The sequence below is a fragment of the Homalodisca vitripennis genome, chromosome 5 (genome assembly GCF_021130785.1).
Source record: "Homalodisca vitripennis isolate AUS2020 chromosome 5, UT_GWSS_2.1, whole genome shotgun sequence".
Lineage (NCBI taxonomy): Eukaryota > Metazoa > Arthropoda > Insecta > Hemiptera > Cicadellidae > Homalodisca > Homalodisca vitripennis.
In genome coordinates this window covers 170,338,197-170,360,092 of record NC_060211.1, presented here as the reverse complement: position 1 = coordinate 170,360,092, position 21,896 = coordinate 170,338,197, and the positions used below count along the sequence as shown (strand labels likewise).

At 31.9% G+C, this 21,896-nt stretch overlaps 2 protein-coding genes across 2 annotated transcripts; both read left to right on the top strand.

Moving 5' to 3' along the window:
• Nucleotides 1-4,152: 4,152 nt before the first annotated feature.
• On the top strand, nt 4,153-17,477 carry LOC124363711 (ankyrin repeat domain-containing protein 65-like). Its single transcript, XM_046818974.1, has 3 exons — nt 4,153-4,352; nt 16,529-17,347; nt 17,461-17,477. The coding sequence occupies exons 2-3, from the start codon at nt 16,693-16,695 to the stop codon at nt 17,475-17,477; spliced, it is 672 nt and encodes a 223-aa protein (XP_046674930.1). The 5' UTR covers nt 4,153-4,352; nt 16,529-16,692.
• On the top strand, nt 17,474-20,633 carry LOC124363147 (serine/threonine-protein phosphatase 6 regulatory ankyrin repeat subunit B-like). Its single transcript, XM_046818287.1, has one exon. The coding sequence runs from the start codon at nt 17,555-17,557 to the stop codon at nt 19,343-19,345; it is 1,791 nt and encodes a 596-aa protein (XP_046674243.1). The 5' UTR covers nt 17,474-17,554; the 3' UTR covers nt 19,346-20,633.
• The last annotated feature ends 1,263 nt before the right edge of the window (nt 20,634-21,896 follow it).

The following is a 21,896-nucleotide window of genomic DNA, read 5'->3' as shown; positions in this document are numbered from 1 at the left end:
TTCTGTATCACTTTCGTGCCGAGCTGTTGATATTTGTAAGTTTTAATATTTTTACGCGTGTTGTAGTGTCGTATTTAATGTGTAGTGTGTTGTTTGATGTCGTAGTAGTGTAAACATATATATTTTAGAATAAATCAATTTCTATTTACTGAAATATGTTTGAGAAATTACCGGCTTTGTGTAGGCTATGGCAAAATGACTTGGCTAAAATTCATTTCACATAGTTTGTTATTGTTTTCACTTACTAAACGTTATGGTACTTTGGGATTATACCGACCACACCCAGACATGAATACGTTATTTCACATTTCGTTTCTACTGATTACTTAGATTAGCGTAGAACAATTATTTCGTCAATATAAAACAGGAATTGTCTTATCGCAAACACCTCCCCATCCTCAGACAGAGGTCAAAGTCGAGCGTCTAGTAGATAACGTGATTGCAGAGTCCTCGCCGCCCGTTTCAGCTGGTGCATCGCTTTGTTGTACTTCCGTGTTTTACCTCTACATTTCTCCAAACACAAAAATTCAACAAAAACAAACATTTACCAAACTAAACTTTTTTATTAAAAAAAACACTCAAAACTTGTTTTTATTCTTGATCACATTCCGCCACCCAAAATGCGAGTGCCTCCGGCCATCAGCGCGGGCTTTCGGCAGCACCTTCGGTGCTGCCCCCGCGCTGATGTCGACGAAAGAAAAACATCCCTCGAGATAGTACCTATCAGTAAAATATCAAATTCTAGAGGGGCTAATCAGAAATATAAATTGAATTGTAATGGAAAGGCAATGATGTACCGTGCAAATCACGTGATGCCGCGCGGCCTGCCGTAATCAGGATTCTCGAGAAAGATAAGATAACAGCGACAACAATACCGATCACAATACCTGGAAATGCTTGTAAGTTTGTAATTTTGTAATTGAAGAGTTGTTTTTTCGTTCTATCATGTTTGTTTCTATAAATTTCTATTTTGTGTTCTTCATACTGGTGGTGTGGTCGGTAATAATCCCAAAGTACCAACGTTATTTATAGCACTCTTTTAGCTCTGAAGTAAGTATTTATTTTTGGTAAATAGATAGTTTTCACAATAAAATATATATTTCCTGTAATTTCTTTGGTTATATATAATAACTGTTTGGGTTATTCTATATTTTTTCAATATCTTTAGTTATATTTATAGTTTTCTAACTACATAATATTTCCTATTACTTATAAACCATAAATTTATAAATTTTGATATAGTACAAGCTTTAGAAACTATTTTACATTTTGCTGAATGAAATTTTTTGCAAAATTTTTGAATAATGGCAAAATTTAACTTTTTTTACTTTTCAAAAAATAATTTATGGTAATTATTTTCATTACTACTGTATATTCTATTTTATTCTAAGTAATAAAATATGCAAAATAACATGTATTCATAGATAAATGTATTAGCAAAACTTGTTTTACCAAAGTCTTACGTGTACATCCCGATTTTTCAGAATTGGTACTTTGGGATTATACCGACCACACCAGTATGAAGAACACAAAAATAGAAATTTATAGAAACAAACATGATAGAACGAAAAAACAACTCTTCAATTACAAAATTACAAACTTACAAGCAATTTCCAGGTATTGTGATCGGTATTGTTGTCGCTGTTATCTTATCTTTCTCGAGAATCCTGATTACGGCAGGCCGCGCGGCATCACGTGATTTGCACGGTACATCATTGCCTTTCCATTACAATTCAATTTATATTTCTGATTAGCCCCTCTAGAATTTGATATTTTTACTGATAGGTACTATCTCGAGGGATGTTTTTCTTTCGTCGACATCAGCGCGGGGCAGCACCAAAGGTGCTGCCGAAGCCCGCGCTGATGGCCGGAGGCACTCGCATTTTGGGTGGCGGAATGTGATCAAGAATAAAAACAAGTTTTGAGTGTTTTTTTAATAAAAAGTTTAGTTTGGTAAATGTTTGTTTTTGTTGAATTTTTGTGTTTGGAGAAATGTAGAGGTAAAACACGGAAGTACAACAAAGCGATGCACCAGCTGAACGGGCGGCGAGACTCTGCAATCACGTTATCTACTAGACGCTCGACTTTGACCTCTGTCTGAGGATGGGGAGGTGTTTGCGATAAGACAATTCCTGTTTTTATATTGACGAAATATTGTTCTACGCTAATCTAGTAATCAGTAGAAACGAAATGTGAAATAACGATTCATGTCTGGGTGTGGTCCGGTATAATCCCAAAGTACCTCCGAATTTATACGCATCGCTGCTTTTTGTTCTATAGATTTATCATGCTTTCATAAATGTGTATAAGTTTTATGTTTTTCTGAAACTAGATAAAATTTGACACAGAATGGCTATCTCACTTATAAATATTTCTCACTATAACTTCATTTGCTAGGTATGGTCCCCCCCCAAATTTAAGAAATATTTTTCGTAAATTTTATATTTGATTAAAAAAAAAAGTGTTTATTAGAAAATTTTTGATGGTTTAATTTTACAATATAGTGCAATTCTACGTTTAATTCTGAACACAAAAATATATACTCTTATTTATATTGCTTTTATTTTATATTTTTAATAATTTTTTTAAAAAAACCTTGCGCGAAGCTCCAAAACAGCCCGACACTACAGGATGAAATGACCGCCAGTTCTAGGGTTAAAATGTTGACAGACTGTATGCCATACTGGAAGAAAAAAAATCAGCCACTGTATATACAATCTATATCAAAAATTCATTCCTTAGATTTAAATATATTAAAAAAGGAAAGTTACAAAACCTTTTGGGATTTCAACTATCCAATATTAATGATGACCAACAATATTAAATTTAAGCACAACATAGACAATCCACATACTTCAAAAAAGGTAAGCAATAGCACAATTACCAAACAAACCTTTTTGGAACTAATCAATAACAACTATGAACAACATTTGCACTTCTACACTGATGGATCAAAATCCACATTGGGGACAGGTGCAGCTTACTATGTCCCAGAGCTGGACATCACAGGTAAGTTTTCATTAGAAAATCAGGTTTCCAGTTACTCAGCTGAACTACTTGCTATTTTAAAAGCAACACAGACCTTTAACTCAATAGAACAACAAGATATAGTAATATTTACTGATTCACAAGCAGCTATATAAGCACTCGATAAAGTCTATAACAGCTATAAAGGAGAAGGCATTCCAGTAAGTATTATCTATGAAGTTATTAAAAGTGGTAAAAATGTAACATTCCAATGGATCCCGGGACACTCAGGTATTTATTGTAATGAATATGTAGATAGCCTAGCCAAAGACTCAATAACAAACGGCAACAAGATAACAAATAATTAATTACATTCCACCAGATGATTCCCAAGCCTACCAACGGAGAAAGTCTGCAGCAGAAAATGAACAGGAGTACCAACTATCACAAAAAGCGCAATGGTATAAGCAAATTCAGACAACGACTATACATAATCGATGGTATAGTATTGCAGACTTCAACAGAAGAGAAATGGTAAATATAATTAGATTAAGGTTTGGACATGCTAAGGTAAACGCTAGATTATATAATATTAAAAAATATTTCACACCATTGTGTCTAAGCTGCACTCAAGCTCAACGAGAAACACTAGACCATGTAATTTTACAATGCCCAGCCTACGAATATGCAAGAGATCGGTGCTTTAAGGTAATTAAAAATTTAACATCAATATCTAATATTAACTTAACGTATTTAATGAAATTAGAAGACACAAAAGTATATAAAGAAATAAATAACTTTCTCAGGACCATAAACAAATACATTTAATAACAAAACACAATACATATATGTATCCTGGTTTTGGCCTTTATATCCGTGGTCCATATTTCGGATTAGGAATGCCTGAAGGACCCCTGGCGGGAAGACTCCACAAATCCTGAATATCCATCTATAGAATCCCATAGTAATCCCGCTATTTATTTACAAACACAAACAGTATAGGTACACAAAACATATATGTCCAATACATTAAACCATAAACTTATAATAATAACTAATTCTTCCCATTTAAATTACCACAGAGGTTTAACTACACAGTGAACCACGAGGCTGCATGGGATTATACCCGAGCCTTTATTATAAACAGAATAAAAAAAAAGAAAAAAAAAAAATTGTAGTGCATTGTTTTACTTAAGGTTAGTTTGTGCATCGAAAGTAACTGTGTATTTGGACCTGTGTAATAGTTGTGAGTGTGATTTTGATACGAACTTGACTATTGGCCGTGAAAATTACAAATATTGCTCGTGTTACTGTATTGCAATGGTAACATAGTTGGATTTCAACGTTGAGAGAATATTGTAACCAATTTGCAAACTCGAATTGTGGTAGGATTTCGTTTTAACTCATGCTCTGTTAACCCTCTAAGTGGCGGTAATATGTTGCTGGAATGGCGGGCTATTTTTCAGAGTCAAGCAAGACTATCTTATAATTTAAAAATAAAATGCAAATTCTAATATGAGCAATGCTTGTTATATATCAATTTTTTCGTAATAAAATACAGAATAACATAGTGAATAACATAGTATATATTTTTTACATACAAATGTTCAAAAAACCGCTTTTTTCCACACAAATGTTCAAAAAACTTTTTTCTCCACCAAACTTTTCATTTTTACGTTCTGTAACTTTAAAAATGTCATTCCTAGGAGATTATGTGCAACCTTTTTAATTCTAACAATTCTAAACAAAAAACTTCAATAATCAATTTTTTCTATTTATATTTTTTCAACACTGTAAAAGTTATATGGGAAAAACTGAATCTAGAAAAAACACTTTTTCTAGTCAGAATCGCTAGAAGTTACTTGCCTTTTCCCCCCTTTCCCTCAGTAAAAAAACAGACCGCGGGAGAAAACTTAGGATTATACCGACCACATCAGTATGAAGAACACAAAAATATAAATTTATAGAAACAAACATGATAGAACGAAAAAACAAACATGATAGAACGAAAAAACAACTCTTTAATTACAAAATTAAAAACTTACAAGCATTTCCAGGTATTGTAATCGGTATTGTTGTCTCTGTTATCTTATCTTTCTCGAGAATCCCGATTACGGCAGGCCGAGCGGCATCACATGATTTGCACGGTACATAATTGCCTTTCCATTACAATTCAATTTATATTTCTGATCAGCCCCTCTAGAATTTGATATTTTACTGATAGGTACTATCTCGAGGGATGTTTTTCTTTCGTTGACATCAACGCGGGGCAGCACCATTTTGGGTGGCGGAATGTGATCAAGAATAAAAACAAGTTTTGAGTGTTTTTTCAATAAAGAGTTTAGTTTTAGTTTGGTAATGTTTGTTTTTGTTGAATTTTAGTGTTTGGAGAAATGTAGAGGTAAAACACGGAAGTACAACAAAGCGACGCGACTCTGCAATCACGTTATCTACAAGACCGCTCGACTTTGACCTCTGTCTGAGGATGGGGAGGGGTTTGCGATAAGACAATTCCTGTTTTATATTGACGAAATATTGTTTTACGCCAATCTAGTAATCAGTAGAAGCAAAATGTCAAATAACGATTCATGTCTGGGTGTGGTCGGTATAATCCCAAAGTACCGGATTATTTCAGTTAGTACTATTGATTATTTCATCGTGATGTTGATGATACTATATGAAATGTATTTGAAATTTAGTGGTGAACGCAACTGTGCAAACTAGGCGTAAAAATAATTATCGGTTGCCTAGCAATAAGCGGCAATGTGAAGCGACTTCTAAGACGTCGCTTGCCACGTCACGGCGGCGTAAATAGAACGTCTCAGACGTCGCTTGCCACTTAGAGGGTTAAAGGATAGTTAAGTCTAAATTATTTTATGAAAAATGGGAGTAGGCTATGTCATACCACCTATCTTTGAGTATGCTTGTAACATTTCTAATCTATTTTAATTTAATTATTGAGATGCCCTGTGTTGAGATGGACAAACATATATCATACAGAAAAGAAATGATAACTATTTACTTTAGCCACTTCACACTATTTCTCAAAATTTAAACTTACAATAAGAAAGTAAATCTGTAGGATATTAGTAAAATAGATATAAAAGCTTGGAAAGCCTAAATGGTAATTATCATATTAACGGCCGGAGCGGAAAAATACGAGTTTTACGTTATTAACTTATTGGAATCGTCCTATAGAACAAAAAAAGTATAAGGTTTGATGGGGTGGAAATAAGAAATAACGAAGTTCTAGAACATAAAAAATTAAGCAACTATTCACGCGCGGAGTAATATTTCCATGTTCTACATCCACGTCGAGCGTCACGTGACCTTTTGTGACCATGATTCAACCTCATGATGACGTCATCGGTTGCGCCGCTATCTTTGCAAACGTAAATGAAAAATAATACTGAAATGAGCAGTATTTTGATCCAAATTAACAATGTTTTTCTTAATTTCGAGCTACAAATAATTACTTGATATCGAAATGAGACGAGTGCCTCCGGCCATCAAGGCAATTTTGTAAAGTGAAAAAAACTTAATAAATCATGAAAAACTCTAACATAAATATATAGATGGATATTAACAGAGAACACTTACCATTAGTGTGTTGGCGGATATAGCTGAGCAGCAGCAACAAAAAAGTAGAATTTTTAAAATTGCGACATTTAAAACTTTCTTTTACTAACGTACTTTTTCTAATTTTCCTATCGCAACGAAACAACAAAGTCTCCCGGTTTAAAAACAACACGTGACCGCACAACGAACAAATACATTCATTATTAAAAATTCCATGTTCAATTAAAAAGGAAATAATTTCTTTAGGTTAAAACGTAAACTCTTTACGTGCCCTACTAAACACTCCGACACACACAATTCACTAGGGTTGGTCGAACTAGTGGATGGTTGATTCATCTACTGAACGCAATATCTTGGGAAGCACTGACTCATGCCCTGGAGAACTCAGATACCAGATACGTTATCAGGCTGCTATCAGTCCTGGCCGCAGATAATATTCAAGTAAACAGATTCAATCAATCAATCAATCAATCAAACATCTTTATTTCATAAAAAATGTACATATCGTACAAGAAATAGTGTCAACAAAGTAATTGGTTTTAATTTAAACATTTACAATGTCTGTGAACAATAAAAACAAATGAGATAAAACAGAAAACAAGAACCTCTTTATACACAAAATTACACATTCTTAACTAGGTTCGTGCAGATTAGTTTAGGGGTTTTCCCCTTCTTCGGGCCAGAACAACATTAGTTCTAAATACAGGTTTTACAAACAATCATACAAAACATTGAGCCTACAAATAAAATATTAAAATTAAGTGTTTTTCACCTTCTTTCCAACTTTCATACCTGTTCTATTAGAGTAGTCATTAACAATTTTCTTTTGAATAAAACGAAAAAGGGGGAAAAGCACAATGTATTTCAATGGTTTCTTAGAGTAAGTACTCTTCAGTTGAGTAAAAATGCAGATTTTATTAAAAAATTTTTTAATGATTTAAGAAAATTTGTTCGGATTTTTCTCTTGTTTAATATTTTGCGGTAAACAGTCAAAAAAATTTGTTTCCTTTAAAAGAATTTTTCTTTCCGGAAAAAACACAATCTATGTTGTTCAACTTGTCGATGTGATCTAGTATTATATGTATGTACATTTTTCCCTATTGTAGTTTTATTATTTAAAAGTATGAATTTTATTGTCTCAAAAATATATAAGCTGTACACTGTAAAAAATCTTCAATTCTGAAAATATATGTTTAACAGAGTCGGATTGTTTCAAATGGAGCATAATCTTTTAAGGCCCGTTTTTGTTGGATTAAGATTCTGTCCCATATTTCGTTTGTTGTTGTGCCATATATACCAATACATAAGAAATGTGGGAGTGGATTAAGGCGTAGTAAATAGATTTTAATGTTTCTATGTTACATGATAGTGCCATTCTTCTTAGAGCATAAAGGCCACTTGATGTTTTGCGCATAACAAGATTTACATGCTCATCCCACGTTAAGTTTTCATCTATAACTAATCCTAGGAAATTTAGTTTCTTGTACTTGGTCCAGTATCTTATTTTCGACAAATATTGTGGGCCGTAATTTATTCTTAAGCTTGCTTTGTTGAGAAGGAAATAAAATTAGATTTACTAGAATTCAAAAGGAGATTTTTACTGTCCAAAAAGTCTATTTCACCAACGACAAGCCAATGTGAGAGGAAATTTCTATTTGCTCTTCACTTTCCGCAGTTACAATTATGTTTGTGTCATCTGCATAAAGGCAAACTTTATTATCATTGCCCCATACTATTCCAGGTAGACCTTCCAAATAGCATAGGAACAGTAATGGGCCCAATATCGATCCCTGGGGGACACCATATTGAACAGTTAAAAGACGAGAGAAGCATTATTTTTCCTTATATCTAACTTTTACATTTTCTTTATAATGATTAATTTCAACAAATTGTTTTCTTTCTGACAGGTATGATTTAAACCCTTTCCAACGCGGCTAACGCCTAAAGACGCGGAACTGCCGATGCTTTAAACGCGGATTACGTCTACAAACGCAAAAGCTTTACTCATGAAATGGCGAAGAATTAGTTGTTTAAACTTCCGTAAGAGAGCAGATCGATGTTCCTTTCGACTGTCAGGACTAGACAAAACGCTTTGTCACCGTTGGTGGACTTTGTAACGGTATCTACTCGGGTTGAAAAGCAATCGCCGCCATTTTTTTGTATGGCCTGTGACGCGGCATACGCCTACAGACGCGTTCGTTTTCATTCAGCTGTTTACTACGTGTGTGTTGGTCGTATGTTGGTTATATTGTTAAACAAAGTGTTTTGAATGAGTCCGTTGTAATTCTTATACTATTATCTTATACAATTCTTATAAAATTGTTTTTACTAACATTTAGTATAATTTTTTGTTATAATGGCTAATCCAGATGATCCAAGTTTTGACAAATGAGTGCATTTTTGGTATGTTATTGTGTAATATTTTTTTCAATTATTTGTTTTGTTTTTTTATACCAGTTGCACCATACAAGTCCAGTTTATTTATTCTAAATAAATAAGGTTTATAAGTACAATATTTGTTTTCATTTCCCTTGTAGGGCTATCTATAAATAAAGTTTGTGTTGAACTTATTTATTTTATGTACTAATCTATACAGGAACTTCAGTTACAATTTACTCATTATAAATAACCTGTATAAATGTAATGTAATCTGTCAAATAGTGTTACTATGTACACTATCCTGCAATGCTGTTTATTCAAAATTTCAAATATTTTCGTGCGTATAAAATTTTCAAAAATATGTAATATTACATGTTTATTATTTTTTCTTATTAAGGTAAATACCCAAGGTATATGAAACAAAAATTAGCATTGGGAAAATTTAAAAAAAAAATATTTTTTTATGTCTTAGCGTTTGACAGTAATTTAGATTAGCGCTTTAAGGGTTAAACCATGTCAATTCTGTACTTTTCACTCCAAGAGTATAAAGTACATTCAGTAACTTACTGTGTTCAACACTATCGAAGGCCCTTGACAAATCCAGAAAAATGCCAATTATTTTTTGCCCTCTATCAACAGATTCAATTATTGATTCAATAAACTCAACTCCTGCCGTTGTAGTAGACTTACTGGACCTAAAGCCATGTTGTTGTTTATCTATCTAATAGCTCATTAGTTTCGAGATAATTAGAAAATTGACTATATACTACTTTTTCTAAAATTTTTGAGAATACTGGAAGTACCGATACTGGTCTATAACATTTCACATCCTCTAAATTACCCTTTTTAAATATAGGTATAACTCGGGGCTATTTTAAAATTTATCTGGAAATATACCTGAGATTAGGGAATGATTGATTACATGAGTTAATGGAATACAAATAAAAGGCAAAGCTGCCTTTATAATTGTAATAGGAATGTCATCGTATCCTGAAGAGTACTTATTATCGAAGGATGTTATTATTTTTGCAATTTCATTTTCTGTTACCATTTTGAATTGAAATTTTGTGTTGACTTGACTAACATTTAATAAAGTAGCTTTTGCCGAGTGCTCAATGTTTGGGACTACTAGATCTTTAACTGCATTCACAAAGAATTCATTAAATGTTTCACATATAACAGATGGATCAGTTATGTAGTGACCAGATGAAATAATTTAGTGTTTGTGTAGGTTTTTTGACAGTTTATTTTCCAGTTTCTAAATTTACTAAGTTCCATGTAGTTTTAATCTTATTTTTTGAATTCATAATTTTTTTCCTCAAAGTATAACTGTTTATTACTAATTACATTATTTCGTAGATCTTGCTTTTTACTTTTGATTAATAATTTTAATTCGTTATCTTTACATATTCTAAATTGAGACTCCAAATAAGTTATTTCAGTTTGCTTTAGTTTTAACTCATCATTAAATCCATTTATTTCTACTATCCAACTTTTCTGTAATATACAATTTTGGAAAAATTAACATCAAAAGTAATACTTAAATATATTGTAAAAACTATCATATTTAAGGGGAATGGTAGATTGAGAGACATCTAACCAATGTTCTAAGCTTAATTGTTTGTGAAATATGTCTATGTTACTTTTATCAATTTTCTTACTTGTTTTCTAACTAGAGTAATATTTTTTGATTTCTAAATCTAACAATTCCATTATTTGGCCATCATGATCAGAAATATGAGTGATTGCCCCAATTACATTTAAACTATTGGGTTCTATATTGGTGATGAAGTTATCAATTGCTGTTTTTGAATTGATTATCCAGACACAACACACAAACTGAACATTAAAACATTAGAAACTTAACTACTTATGAATATATCCCCTAAAATCATGTTATTTGTCATTTGCACCCTCTAATACTATATATATTTTTTGTTCAGGAGGGTGAGCAAAATACGTTGATAACGTCAAATTCGTGATTTGCCGCTCCGGCCTTTAATCTTATAGCTACCGTTAATAAGAACAGACGCACAACAATGGATCAATGAGAATGGAGTTTTGCCTTAGCTAGAAAATAGTGTAAAGTGGCTAAAGTGAAATGCAACCATTTTGACTTCTTTATTATTTTTGTTGGGTAGGGTACGATAAGCGGACCCGGTATTTTATATCGAAATTGGCAAACGATATTACTTAATCACAACCATCGATACATCAATCGAAACTGATTAATTATTTTGAACAGTCAACTTAAATAATATACATCAACAGCTGTAAATACTTTCAAATAATACTCGTAATGTAATATTTCAATTATATAGGGCCTATAAGTAACATTTAATTATTAAAAATGACAGTCAGTTTTAGAAAACTAAACGACCAACTACTTCAAAGCCTTCCTTAAGTCACAAAATAAACCAAGTGTTTATTCACTAGAATCCAGGGAGGACAGGATTTGTTTCAAGGTGCAAGCTATGGCAGACGAAGTATTGAAATTGGGCCAGAAACCAAACTGATACGGAGAGAGAACTTTGTTCCTTTGATGGAAGGTCTTAAGTGAATAATTAACCCTTTGCACTCTCCTTGCCTGCATTGCAGTCAATGGCGGATTCCCAAGAGCTCTGAATTATTTTATTGCTTGCTGTCCTCTGCACTCTCCTATCCAGCATTGCAGGCGGCCATGGTTTCCTCCACAGCTGGGATCTAGATGCTCCAGTGACGCTATTACAACTATTATTTATTTTTGCCAGTCATTCCACAGCCTGACATTTAAGGGTATTTAAAGTTTAAATACACAAAGGTTACAAAAATTCTATCAATATTGTTTTTTTTTGTATTATATTTGTAATGTAATCAATTTTCCTTGTGTATCTTGGTTGTATTATATTTTACCGTGAAATAATTTTAAACTACCATAAACAAATATGTTAGGTTATAAGGAAAAACAGTGTTTACATTTGTTTAAATGTATATTTTGTTTAGTAAATTGATATATATGGTTTTAAAACTTAATTACAAATCTATAAATAACAGAAAAAACATATAAAAACACATTTATATTAAAATAAAAGACTTATAGATAACATATAAAATGAACAGATGTGCAGAAATAGTTAAATGGCAGTTTTGACAATAAAATGAACATATAAAAGTAAAAAATTATACTTATAATATATATAATTAAAAGAAAAGGCTTATTATAGATATCACGTAAATAGAACTGGCCCCTTAGTCACTGATAAGCCAGCTGTGTTGCAAGTGTTGCGTCATTGTTTCCTTACATTGTTTTGAACCCCAACATCTGACCGGCCATTAATAGTTATCAATACTGTCCCTTGTTACTATTTTATGCTGAGTTATGACAAAATAGGTCTATAAACACAAGTAAATTAAGTAAACTTGACAATATGTATCTAGCAAGAAAGAAACTGTCAAATAAATTGTTAATATTTCAATTTAAAAATATTTTTGGCTATTGAAAACAGCTAAATTTTGTTAATTGGTTAGTTTTATTTCAGTTTAACATGACTTGAAATACGTAGATACACTACAACTAATTACACAAAATTAAATATAATGAGTCATGCGTTGACTGCAATGCTGGATAGGAGAGTGGAAGAGAAAAATAGATTTTGCCTGCAATGCAGGACACGAGAGCTTATGGACAAACCAAACCATTTAAAATCAGAGTTATGGTCCTGGATCTGCTGGATGCATTGCAGGCTACAAGAGTGATTGGACATTCTGCAATGCAGGCCAGGAGAGTGCAAAGGGTTAAGAACATTATTCTCAAATATTTGAGATCATAGGAGTTATGAATATTGGTTTTGAAAAAATGGGGATCGGATTTATTGAAGTTCATGTTTAGTAATGGAATGGTTTTGTTGATTTTAAAATCTTTTTAAAATACCTTCTGTTTATGATGCACAAGTTTTTTCATACAGTTTGATTGTAAATATGTACTGGAAGTTTTTTATTAGTAACAAATATGTTACTATTTTAGTCATGTAACATAATTATATCTTTGTATTCACTTCTAATAGTTTTGAAGCTACATTTAGTGAAAGGTAAAGGTTTTCCATCTCCTTCAGGCATCAAACAACCTTTTGGCATAGGGTTAAGCTATCACAAATCAAGGCATCACAAAATTTATCTCTGCCACGTTCATCATCACACTTTGATTAGTGTACAACTTTTTTCATATTTTTTATAACGTACAAAAAGAGCAATAAAAGCTATTCTAAAATGTTGTACATTTGATGTCTGTTGGACGTACAGCTGGGTTAAACTCACCGTACAAATCATATAAACATAAAGCATAGGGCTCAAGAGCCCTGTGCCGGTTTAGGATAATGGTAAGGCATGGGACTCTTGAGCCCCATGCCAGGTTTTCAGAAAGAAAGCCCCACATCAGTGTGACCTTATATTTTAAATATAAAAAACAAAAACAACTGTACAAATATAACGTAAATACAAGCAGCCTGGAAATACTTTTATTTTTTTAAATTATCTCTATTGGTTGAACTGAGCTCTCTCTCAATGTTTCTGAAGATCATTGCCAATGAAGTGAAAATACCTTATGAGTGGTAGAAGGTGTTATTCTCATTGTTTTCTTCGGCTCAAGGTCTTAAAAATGGCCCATTGTGCGTTATGGATAAATTTTATATTATTTAATTAATTTAAAGCAACATTTCTTTTCAGTTATTGTTATGCAGTTGTAATATTCACTAATAGAGTTGAGTATCCCTGTAATTATGACACTGCAATATTATTTGAGTAAGACTTGTATCCACTATCTCGAGCAATAAAAACCTAGGAGTCTTTTGCCTTAAAAAATAAAAAAGGGTCTACTTGTGGGTGTTTGGCGACAAGAAATTACTAGATTGTTTCAATAATAAAAAGTCTGAGATGAAAATATTTTTAAAATCAATGTTTTTGGAACTGAAAAATATATTGCGCAACATAGTCATACTACCTGAGATAGGTGCTCTTCTGCTGTAACACAGCCACCAGATGGCAATAGCTACTGTGATTTTATGCACTGTTTGGAACACTACAACACCTTGAAATCTCGTGTTAACATTTTAGTTTAGCTAAACAAATTTAAAGTTTTTTTATCAATTAATCATAATTTGGTAATTAATTTTTAATCATTTTTTTAGGTACCTCAAAAATTGTCGAATTATGTAATATGGTTAGGCATAATCAATTCTATGATATTATCATATCATAGCTAGGGTAAATGCTAAAAATTCTAATTCAGATTGATTAACATAAAAAGTGAGCTATTTACTTTACCGTAAAAATCGTACAAGATTTTCAGTGAATAAAAAGAAGCATAATAAATCACTATTAATTCAGGAAATATTCGTGAAGCATAAATAAATGTAAATAATAATATGTAAATTTTAAGTCTTTTGCAATAATATTAAAATATTGGTTTTAATGTTCCAATATCTGGTGTTGATGTTTTAAATGATAAGTATGCCATATACAGTAGGTAAAGATGGTGTATATAATAGTCTAGAACTTAGTTTTTTCCTGAAATCAATAAAAAATTTCTTCTGAAAAGAAATTAGTCATCTGTCGCATTAGTTTTTGGTTGGGGTTGAGATGGAAGGGGAAAATATTAAATAATAAATAGAAAATCATGGCACATCCATATTAAACAATTATCAAACACGGATTTAATAGGCTGAATATTGATTTCTTAGGGAATTCATTTTTTGAAAGGATGGTTGTGCGCTTATACAATGCAAATTTGCTCGCAGTATGAAAGTGTTTCTCGACCTTTGAAAATTTTATAATTTATCTTCACATTAATTAAATTGTATTCTGTTTGAATTAAACAAAATGTGAGCTTATTTGCCAAGAACTGCTAGTATAAAATATTGAGCATTAAATTAAAAATTGTTTTTCTAAATTATAGGCCTATTTCAAATTATATATTTGTATCTCATCTAAACTGACACTTACAAGTAGAATAGACTCCTGTCTACCTCATTCTGTAATTCAAACTCCTCTCTTTTTATTACAAAATAAAACAACTTTCATATTTTAACATATTTGGATAACTCTTAAAGTGAATTATGGTGGTAATGGTAAAATGAAATATCTACAATAATGCAATATGATAACTTTACCAATGTAACTTTTGACTCCCAGAAAGCCTATTTGGATGATTATCCAATCTATGCCAGTCCTATTCAATTAAAAGTTTAATAACCACAGACTTGTTTGTGAAAATGTCATGGCCACATTAGGATTAAAATCCAGATTCCTAGGTGATGCTAACCACTCAGGCTACCAGGTTATGACTGTAATGACTGTAATTTATATTTGATAATGCTATAGGGATTGGGGACAACTGATGAAATTTTTCTTTGAACATTTAAACAGCGTTGTTTGTGTTTTATCAACAAAGATGCTTGCCTGAAGCTTTACAAATCTTGGAGTAGAGGTTGGATATTATCTTTCTGCTCTTCCAGCTTGTCGTGCTGAGATACGATTTGTAGTTTTTCTTTAGAATTATATGTCTTCAAGTTATATTATCAAAAAATAAAGAGTATACCATCCATTAAAATCCTATTGGTTTTCCCCTGCTTTGGAATATGTGATGTGATGAGTGGGTGTACAATATTTGAATAAAGTTGGTATCATAGATAACAAAAAGAGATTAGAGAAAACCTTTTTACTGCAGATGGAACATTTTAACTCTGGCTGTATAACTTATATTTGTACTCAGTTGACTTTTATAATGATTGAACCTGTTAATAATATAATAAATTAAGCTAAAACCAATACAAAGAATCTTTCCGTATGAACAAAATTGGTAAGGCACTGCACTGAACTATTATCATTATAATTCTAAATACCAGCAAAGGACTCTCTTGCAGCTAATGAAATACTTTATAAAACGATCATGTCCATTTTCAACCAGTATATATTGATATTGACACCAGACTTTTAGCATTGTTTGAATTTGAATTTGACATTTATGTTGTGGAATCGTCAATTAAGTCAAAACATCAATTAATTATCAATCATTTAAAACTATTATATATTGAAGTTAACATTCATTTATTGAAATTAAATAATGGATACATAATTTTATTTAGAACTACTTATTAAAATGTACACTTTTGCAACATAGTCTACTGGAGTGACAAACAGGAATATGTGTATTTGTAAGGTTTATATTATGATATTATATTGATTACAACACAATAGAACATTCAATGTGATATATTAATTACAATATTTTTAAACCTTACTACATTACAGAGTCATAGTTCGAGTTATGGCAGAAGTTGCTTAGCACTATTGTTTGAGTTGAGTTTTGAATATTTACTTAACTATCCGAAGAATTAAATAATTTTTCTTCTTCATAACTTCTTTCATGTTAAAAAAAATAACTATGTTTTACATATTGTATAAAATAATCTATGTTTATGATCAGATCAAAACTTCCTTGATTTAAATGTGATCATAATTTAATTATGTATATGTGCTTAGTATTAAATTACCTATGTTGGATTTCATTTCATACTCTGAATAAAATTATAAATAATGCAAAATTCTTCTTACTTCCGCTTTGTTTCAGGCCTTAAGAAAACATAGTAACCTGTCTCACTGGAGCCAATTCAGCACAACTGTACCTTTATAAATAATTTAATTCAGACTTATAATTAAGTACACTACACACGGTTAAAAATAGTAAAAGGAAAATTTCAATAGATACAAAAGTGGTCTAGTTGATATTTTAATATGAAAATGGTTCCTGAAAGAATTCAGATCTCCTTGATGGAGGAAATGGAGGCATTATTAAATCAAGGTCAAGATATAAATGCCCAAGATGAATACGGCAGAACACTTCTGGACAAAGCAGTTTGGAGGGGTTCAGAGCCTGCAGTTGATCTACTGCTGGAGAGGGGAGCAGACGTTAATATCTGTAACAACAGAGGAAGGTCTCCTTTACATTTGGCTGTCTATAGAAACAATGCAACTATTTTTGGAAAATTATTTGATAAAGGGGGCAATCTAAATCTAGTAAATAAGTTGAAATCTCCTCTTGAATTAATAATTAAAAGAAGATGTTTAAAAATGATTGAAACTCTTATTGACAAAGAATTTGTTTTTGAAAATGAAGTGCATGATTTCCCACTCCTTCATTATTTTGTTTACATACATTATGTATCGGGAGTGGAGGTATTGTTAAAGAAAGGAGCATATTTGAACTGCAAAGACAAACGAGGTAAAAGTCCTCTTCATATCGCCATTTGCAGACAGTACATTGATATTACACAAATACTTCTCAACAAAGGTGCAGTGGTGGATATCGGGGATAATGAAGGTGAGACACCTCTTCACTGTGCTATTAAAAGAGACTTTAAAGCTGGTGTTGAGTTATTGCTTAGGCAAGGTGCTAACGTGAACTTAAAGTGTAACAAAACTACACCACTTCACCTGGCTGCTACAAAAATAAATGAAGATATATTTGATGCATTGTTAAATCATGGTGCCAATATAAATGAGAGAGACGGGGAAGATAATACAGTTTTACACACTGCAGCACAAGTGGATTTTATTTATGGTGTTAAAACAAGTTTAAAAAGAGGTGCCAAAGTAAATGAGAAAAACTATGGCGGCGAAACACTTCTTCATCTTGCTTATTCAAAGGAGATATGTGAGATATTGCTGGATAGTGGAGCTTTACTGGAGGCAAGAGACTTTTTTTGGGTTTACACCTTTCCTTATGGCAGTCCAGGGTGACTTATGTACTGTTAACATTCTGTTGGAAAGAGGAGCAGAAGTAAATGTGAGAGATAATACAGGAAGGACTGCCTTTCATCACGTAGAGGATGATTTGGAATCATTAAAAACTATATTAGATTATGGTGGGGAAGTAAATATAAAAGACAATGAAGGAAATACTCCTCTCCATGTACTCATTTCTCGTGGGTTTTATTCTGAATGTATTGAGCTCCTACTTAAAAGGCAAGCAGGTGTAAACATAAAGAACAATGCAGGTCTTACTCCTCTACATTTAGCAGTTTTGAACAACCGAACATCTGTAATTGAGTTGTTGTTAGATAATGGTGCCGACGTTTTCCTAAAAAATAAGCGAACTAAGTCACCACTTCAACTTGCACTGTACAGAAAAGCGGTAAGGCCAGTAATAAGTGTTATGTTGGACAAGGGAACTATGTTGAACTTTAAGGACAGAGACACAAACAGTCCTCTTCACTTTGCTGTTTCAAATGGGGATTATGATCTGGTCAAAGCATTGATAGATAATGGAGCTTGTGTGAACTCAAAAAACAGCAAATGTCAAAGTCCTCTGCATATTGGTGTTTCAAGATCATTTGAACCAATAGTTCAACTACTGTTAGAGAAAGAAGCAAGTGTGAATGTCGGGGATGCTGAAAACAGAACCTCCCTTCATTTGGCTGTCTTGGCAAACAATAAGACTTTGGTTGAAGCATTAATTGATAAAGGAGCAGATGTAAATAATAAAGACAATCGAGGGAGTACCCCTCTCCATTATGCAATTTTATGTACAAACTTTGAAGTAAGCATTCTTTTAATCCATAAATCAATTGTAAACCTTAGAGATAAGTGTTATAGAACACCACTTCATTTAGCAGTCTTGTACGAGTTTGATGCTGTAGTTGATCCTTTACTTGCCTCAGGAGCTAAAGTAAATTTGAGTGACAAGAAAAGGAACACACCTCTCCATTATGCTGCTCAAAATAAATCAGAGTCATTATCCAGAAAGCTTTTGGAGAGAGGAGCTATAGTTGATATTCAAAACTCAAAAGGACAAACGCCCCTCCACGTGGCTATAAATCATCTACGGTTCACTGAAGGTAACTGTGTTCGAGTGTTGCTGGATTACGGGGCTACCATGGATGATATAAAAGATTATAAAGGGAAAACACCAGTAGAATATAGAGAGGAATCTGTAGATCTGCCAGGTTTGTTTTTAGAAACAATCATAAAAACTTGCTGTGCTAATTTAGAACTAAATTTGAATAGTAAAGTTGTGTCAGACCTCAAATCTTATGGTGAACTAGTTCATTTTCAAAACACTTGCTTAACTGAATTGAAATACATGAAAAAAAAGAAAATTGGCAGCAATAATCTCTATGATGTGTTTTCCAAATACAGGGATCCTAAATTTTCTATGAAACAATCCATGGTAGAAGCGATTTATTCTCCCACTTTGGATGTAGAGTTTCCATTATATGCCTCATTTTTGAGAGGAACATTTCAGAGAGCAAAAGTTAGGCATAAATTGTTAGATTTAGCGGTAGAAAAAATGAGTGCTACAATTGATATAACATTGCCAAATGAGGTGAAAAGGCATATTATGTGTTATTTAAGTGACCGAGAATTGAAAACTTTATTGTACAAATAAGTGTGTGCAGTAAGTAACATGTGTTTGTTAACATTTAAAATAACTGCCTCTTATTGTATAAAAATGCTACAAAATATCACAATTAGTTCTACAGCAAGTAACTTACAGCTGTGAAAGCATTAATTTAGTAAGCAGAGATAATGTTCATTTTAAATAAGAATACATACATTTTTGTTTCTTGATTTAATTTTTGTTGTCATCTACCTGTATAGTACAAAAACCATTACATTTTAGAATACCAGTGTATAACATATTAATGATCCAAGTACATTACCGTTAATTTTATACTGAAAAATAACATTGATAAAATTTGCTTCAAACAGTGGAATAAAGTTTAGTAATTATTATGACAGATAAGATTATACCTGGATAATAATAATAATTTTAAGGATAGATAAAACAATAACTAAATGTAACTTTCTTTCATATGTTAGAAACACGTATTCATACTCAAAAATGTTAGTGAATAAACTAAACTATCAGATGTAATTTATTTTATTTCTAATTATTTAAGAACAGTTTACTTCTGTAGAAAGTAACTACACTTTGAAATATATATATATATATATATATCTAAAATCAAAAGGAGTTAGTCATAACTTTTAATATACAATATTGATACATCTTCACGTACTTTGTTCCTGCCATAGACTAGACTTTTTTACAAAAGTTGGAAAGTGTTTGAAATCAAAATATCCGTTCTGGCTTAGTCGGAAGAAAGATGGATTTCACAACGACTGTTATCTTTAAATGTTAAACTGAACATGCATTATTACTCTAGAGAACACTAAACTAACTAGCAGAGTTACAATATTGGGAATATATATTCTTAGTTTAGGATATGAACAATTTGACTAAGTAGTGGTAATATTTGTCTGTCTATTCCACGAATCATTATGGTGTTTATTTATTTATTCTAAGATTTCATTAATTAAAATGTATTCGTGGTTGTTTAGAAAGAAGGCTGCGATATGAAAACTGAAGTAGAAATGATTCCTTTAGGTTTCATTTGAGTACCATGACACTACGCTGGTATTCTTTGAATACACCACCGTACATATTTTTATATACCGTATTGGAAGTTTAATTAAATCCGTAATATATTTTTAAACTACAAAGTACTACTTTGTTAATAACTAATTTAAATGTAAAACACCGTGTGTTTACTATTTAAAATAATGTTTATAAATAAAAATTTAATTTGTATGTTTAGATAAGCAGTGTTTGTATAGAAGACGTTTTGTTAATACAGAGTATTTAACGTTTCATATTAAATATTTTGTATCGATAAGATCGTTTTATTTCCCTGTTTTTTATTACTATATAATTTTATACTTAAGTTTACTTCAACTATTGACTGAGCAATGCAAGGCTCTATAGTTTGACTTGTTTTGTCCTACATTACAGTCAAACATATTGTTACTGTGCTATGATTCGTTATAGCCGGCCCCAGAATCACTGAGCCCTGCGCTTCGAGGCTGCACAAAGCAGTACTCAGTTGTTATTATAGTATGCCTTAATGGGAATCTTAATTTTGTATAAGATGATTGAAAGCCAGGTAGCGAAATGCTCAGGAAAGTTTGTAAATAGCTCAAAGTAATTTGAGAATACATATAATTAGGAACAGTCTCAGAACTGAAGGCTTGGTAATGTGTAGAGAATTTGTCTCTTGTACAAAAATCTGTTTGACGTTGCAAGCTTTATATAACATACTTATTCAATAAACGTTGATGCTCCTTATTGAAATTGAATAATAAGATAAGCTAACCAATTGTATGTAATATGGAATACATTGTGCAAACATGCACAAGTTGTTGCAAGTGCTTAAACACCTAATTTACAGTTAAGATAATAGAAAGAATTCGTAGATAGAAAAAATAGATATCTTCAGTATGTGGATATCTTCAGTATGTGGAGAGGTATTTGATGGAATTGTCCCAAGTATTTATTTTATAAAAAGAGGAATGTTAACCTTAACAAAAACTGAGGAACTTGCTTGTGCTGAACAATAAAAAGTGTCTGGTATTGCTTAACCCTTCAGAACCAAAACAGGGTTTTAATTTTTTTTAACTATTATTTTACAAACATATGTTTATATAAGGTACAATAGTAAAAATTTGAATACAGATTTAATTAATACAACAACCATTGTTATCGGTTATTTCAACTGTTGTTCAAATTTTAAACAATATCTTTTACAGTGATATAATGCTAATTATTTTTCAACCTGGATTCCCCCACCCAACCTCCAAATGAATTGAACTTCCTCTTCTATGCCGTTTTCCCCATAGAGTATCAACTCTCAGATTCCAACTCCGAATGTGAAATCAAAATCTCCTAGCCGCTACTGACTCTACCCCCAAAAGAATGTGGAGGCGGATGAGGTGACCTCGAAGGGAGACAAATGCAAGCACGGACCTCTGCTACCAAACTCTATACGCTGTATTTTTGCAAGGCCTTCTAATTCCGGAAAACAAATTGTTTTATTTAGTTTTTTGTTTGATCCTAATGGCCTTGCTTACGAGAGCATGTTAGTTTTTTTTTTTCTAAA

Excerpts from the sequence above, each read along its gene's own strand:
- LOC124363711 (XM_046818974.1), top strand. The coding sequence starts at position 16,693 with ATGAAAATGGTTCCTGAAAGAATTCAGATCTCCTTGATGGAGGAAATG.
- LOC124363147 (XM_046818287.1), top strand. The coding sequence starts at position 17,555 with ATGAGAAAAACTATGGCGGCGAAACACTTCTTCATCTTGCTTATTCAA.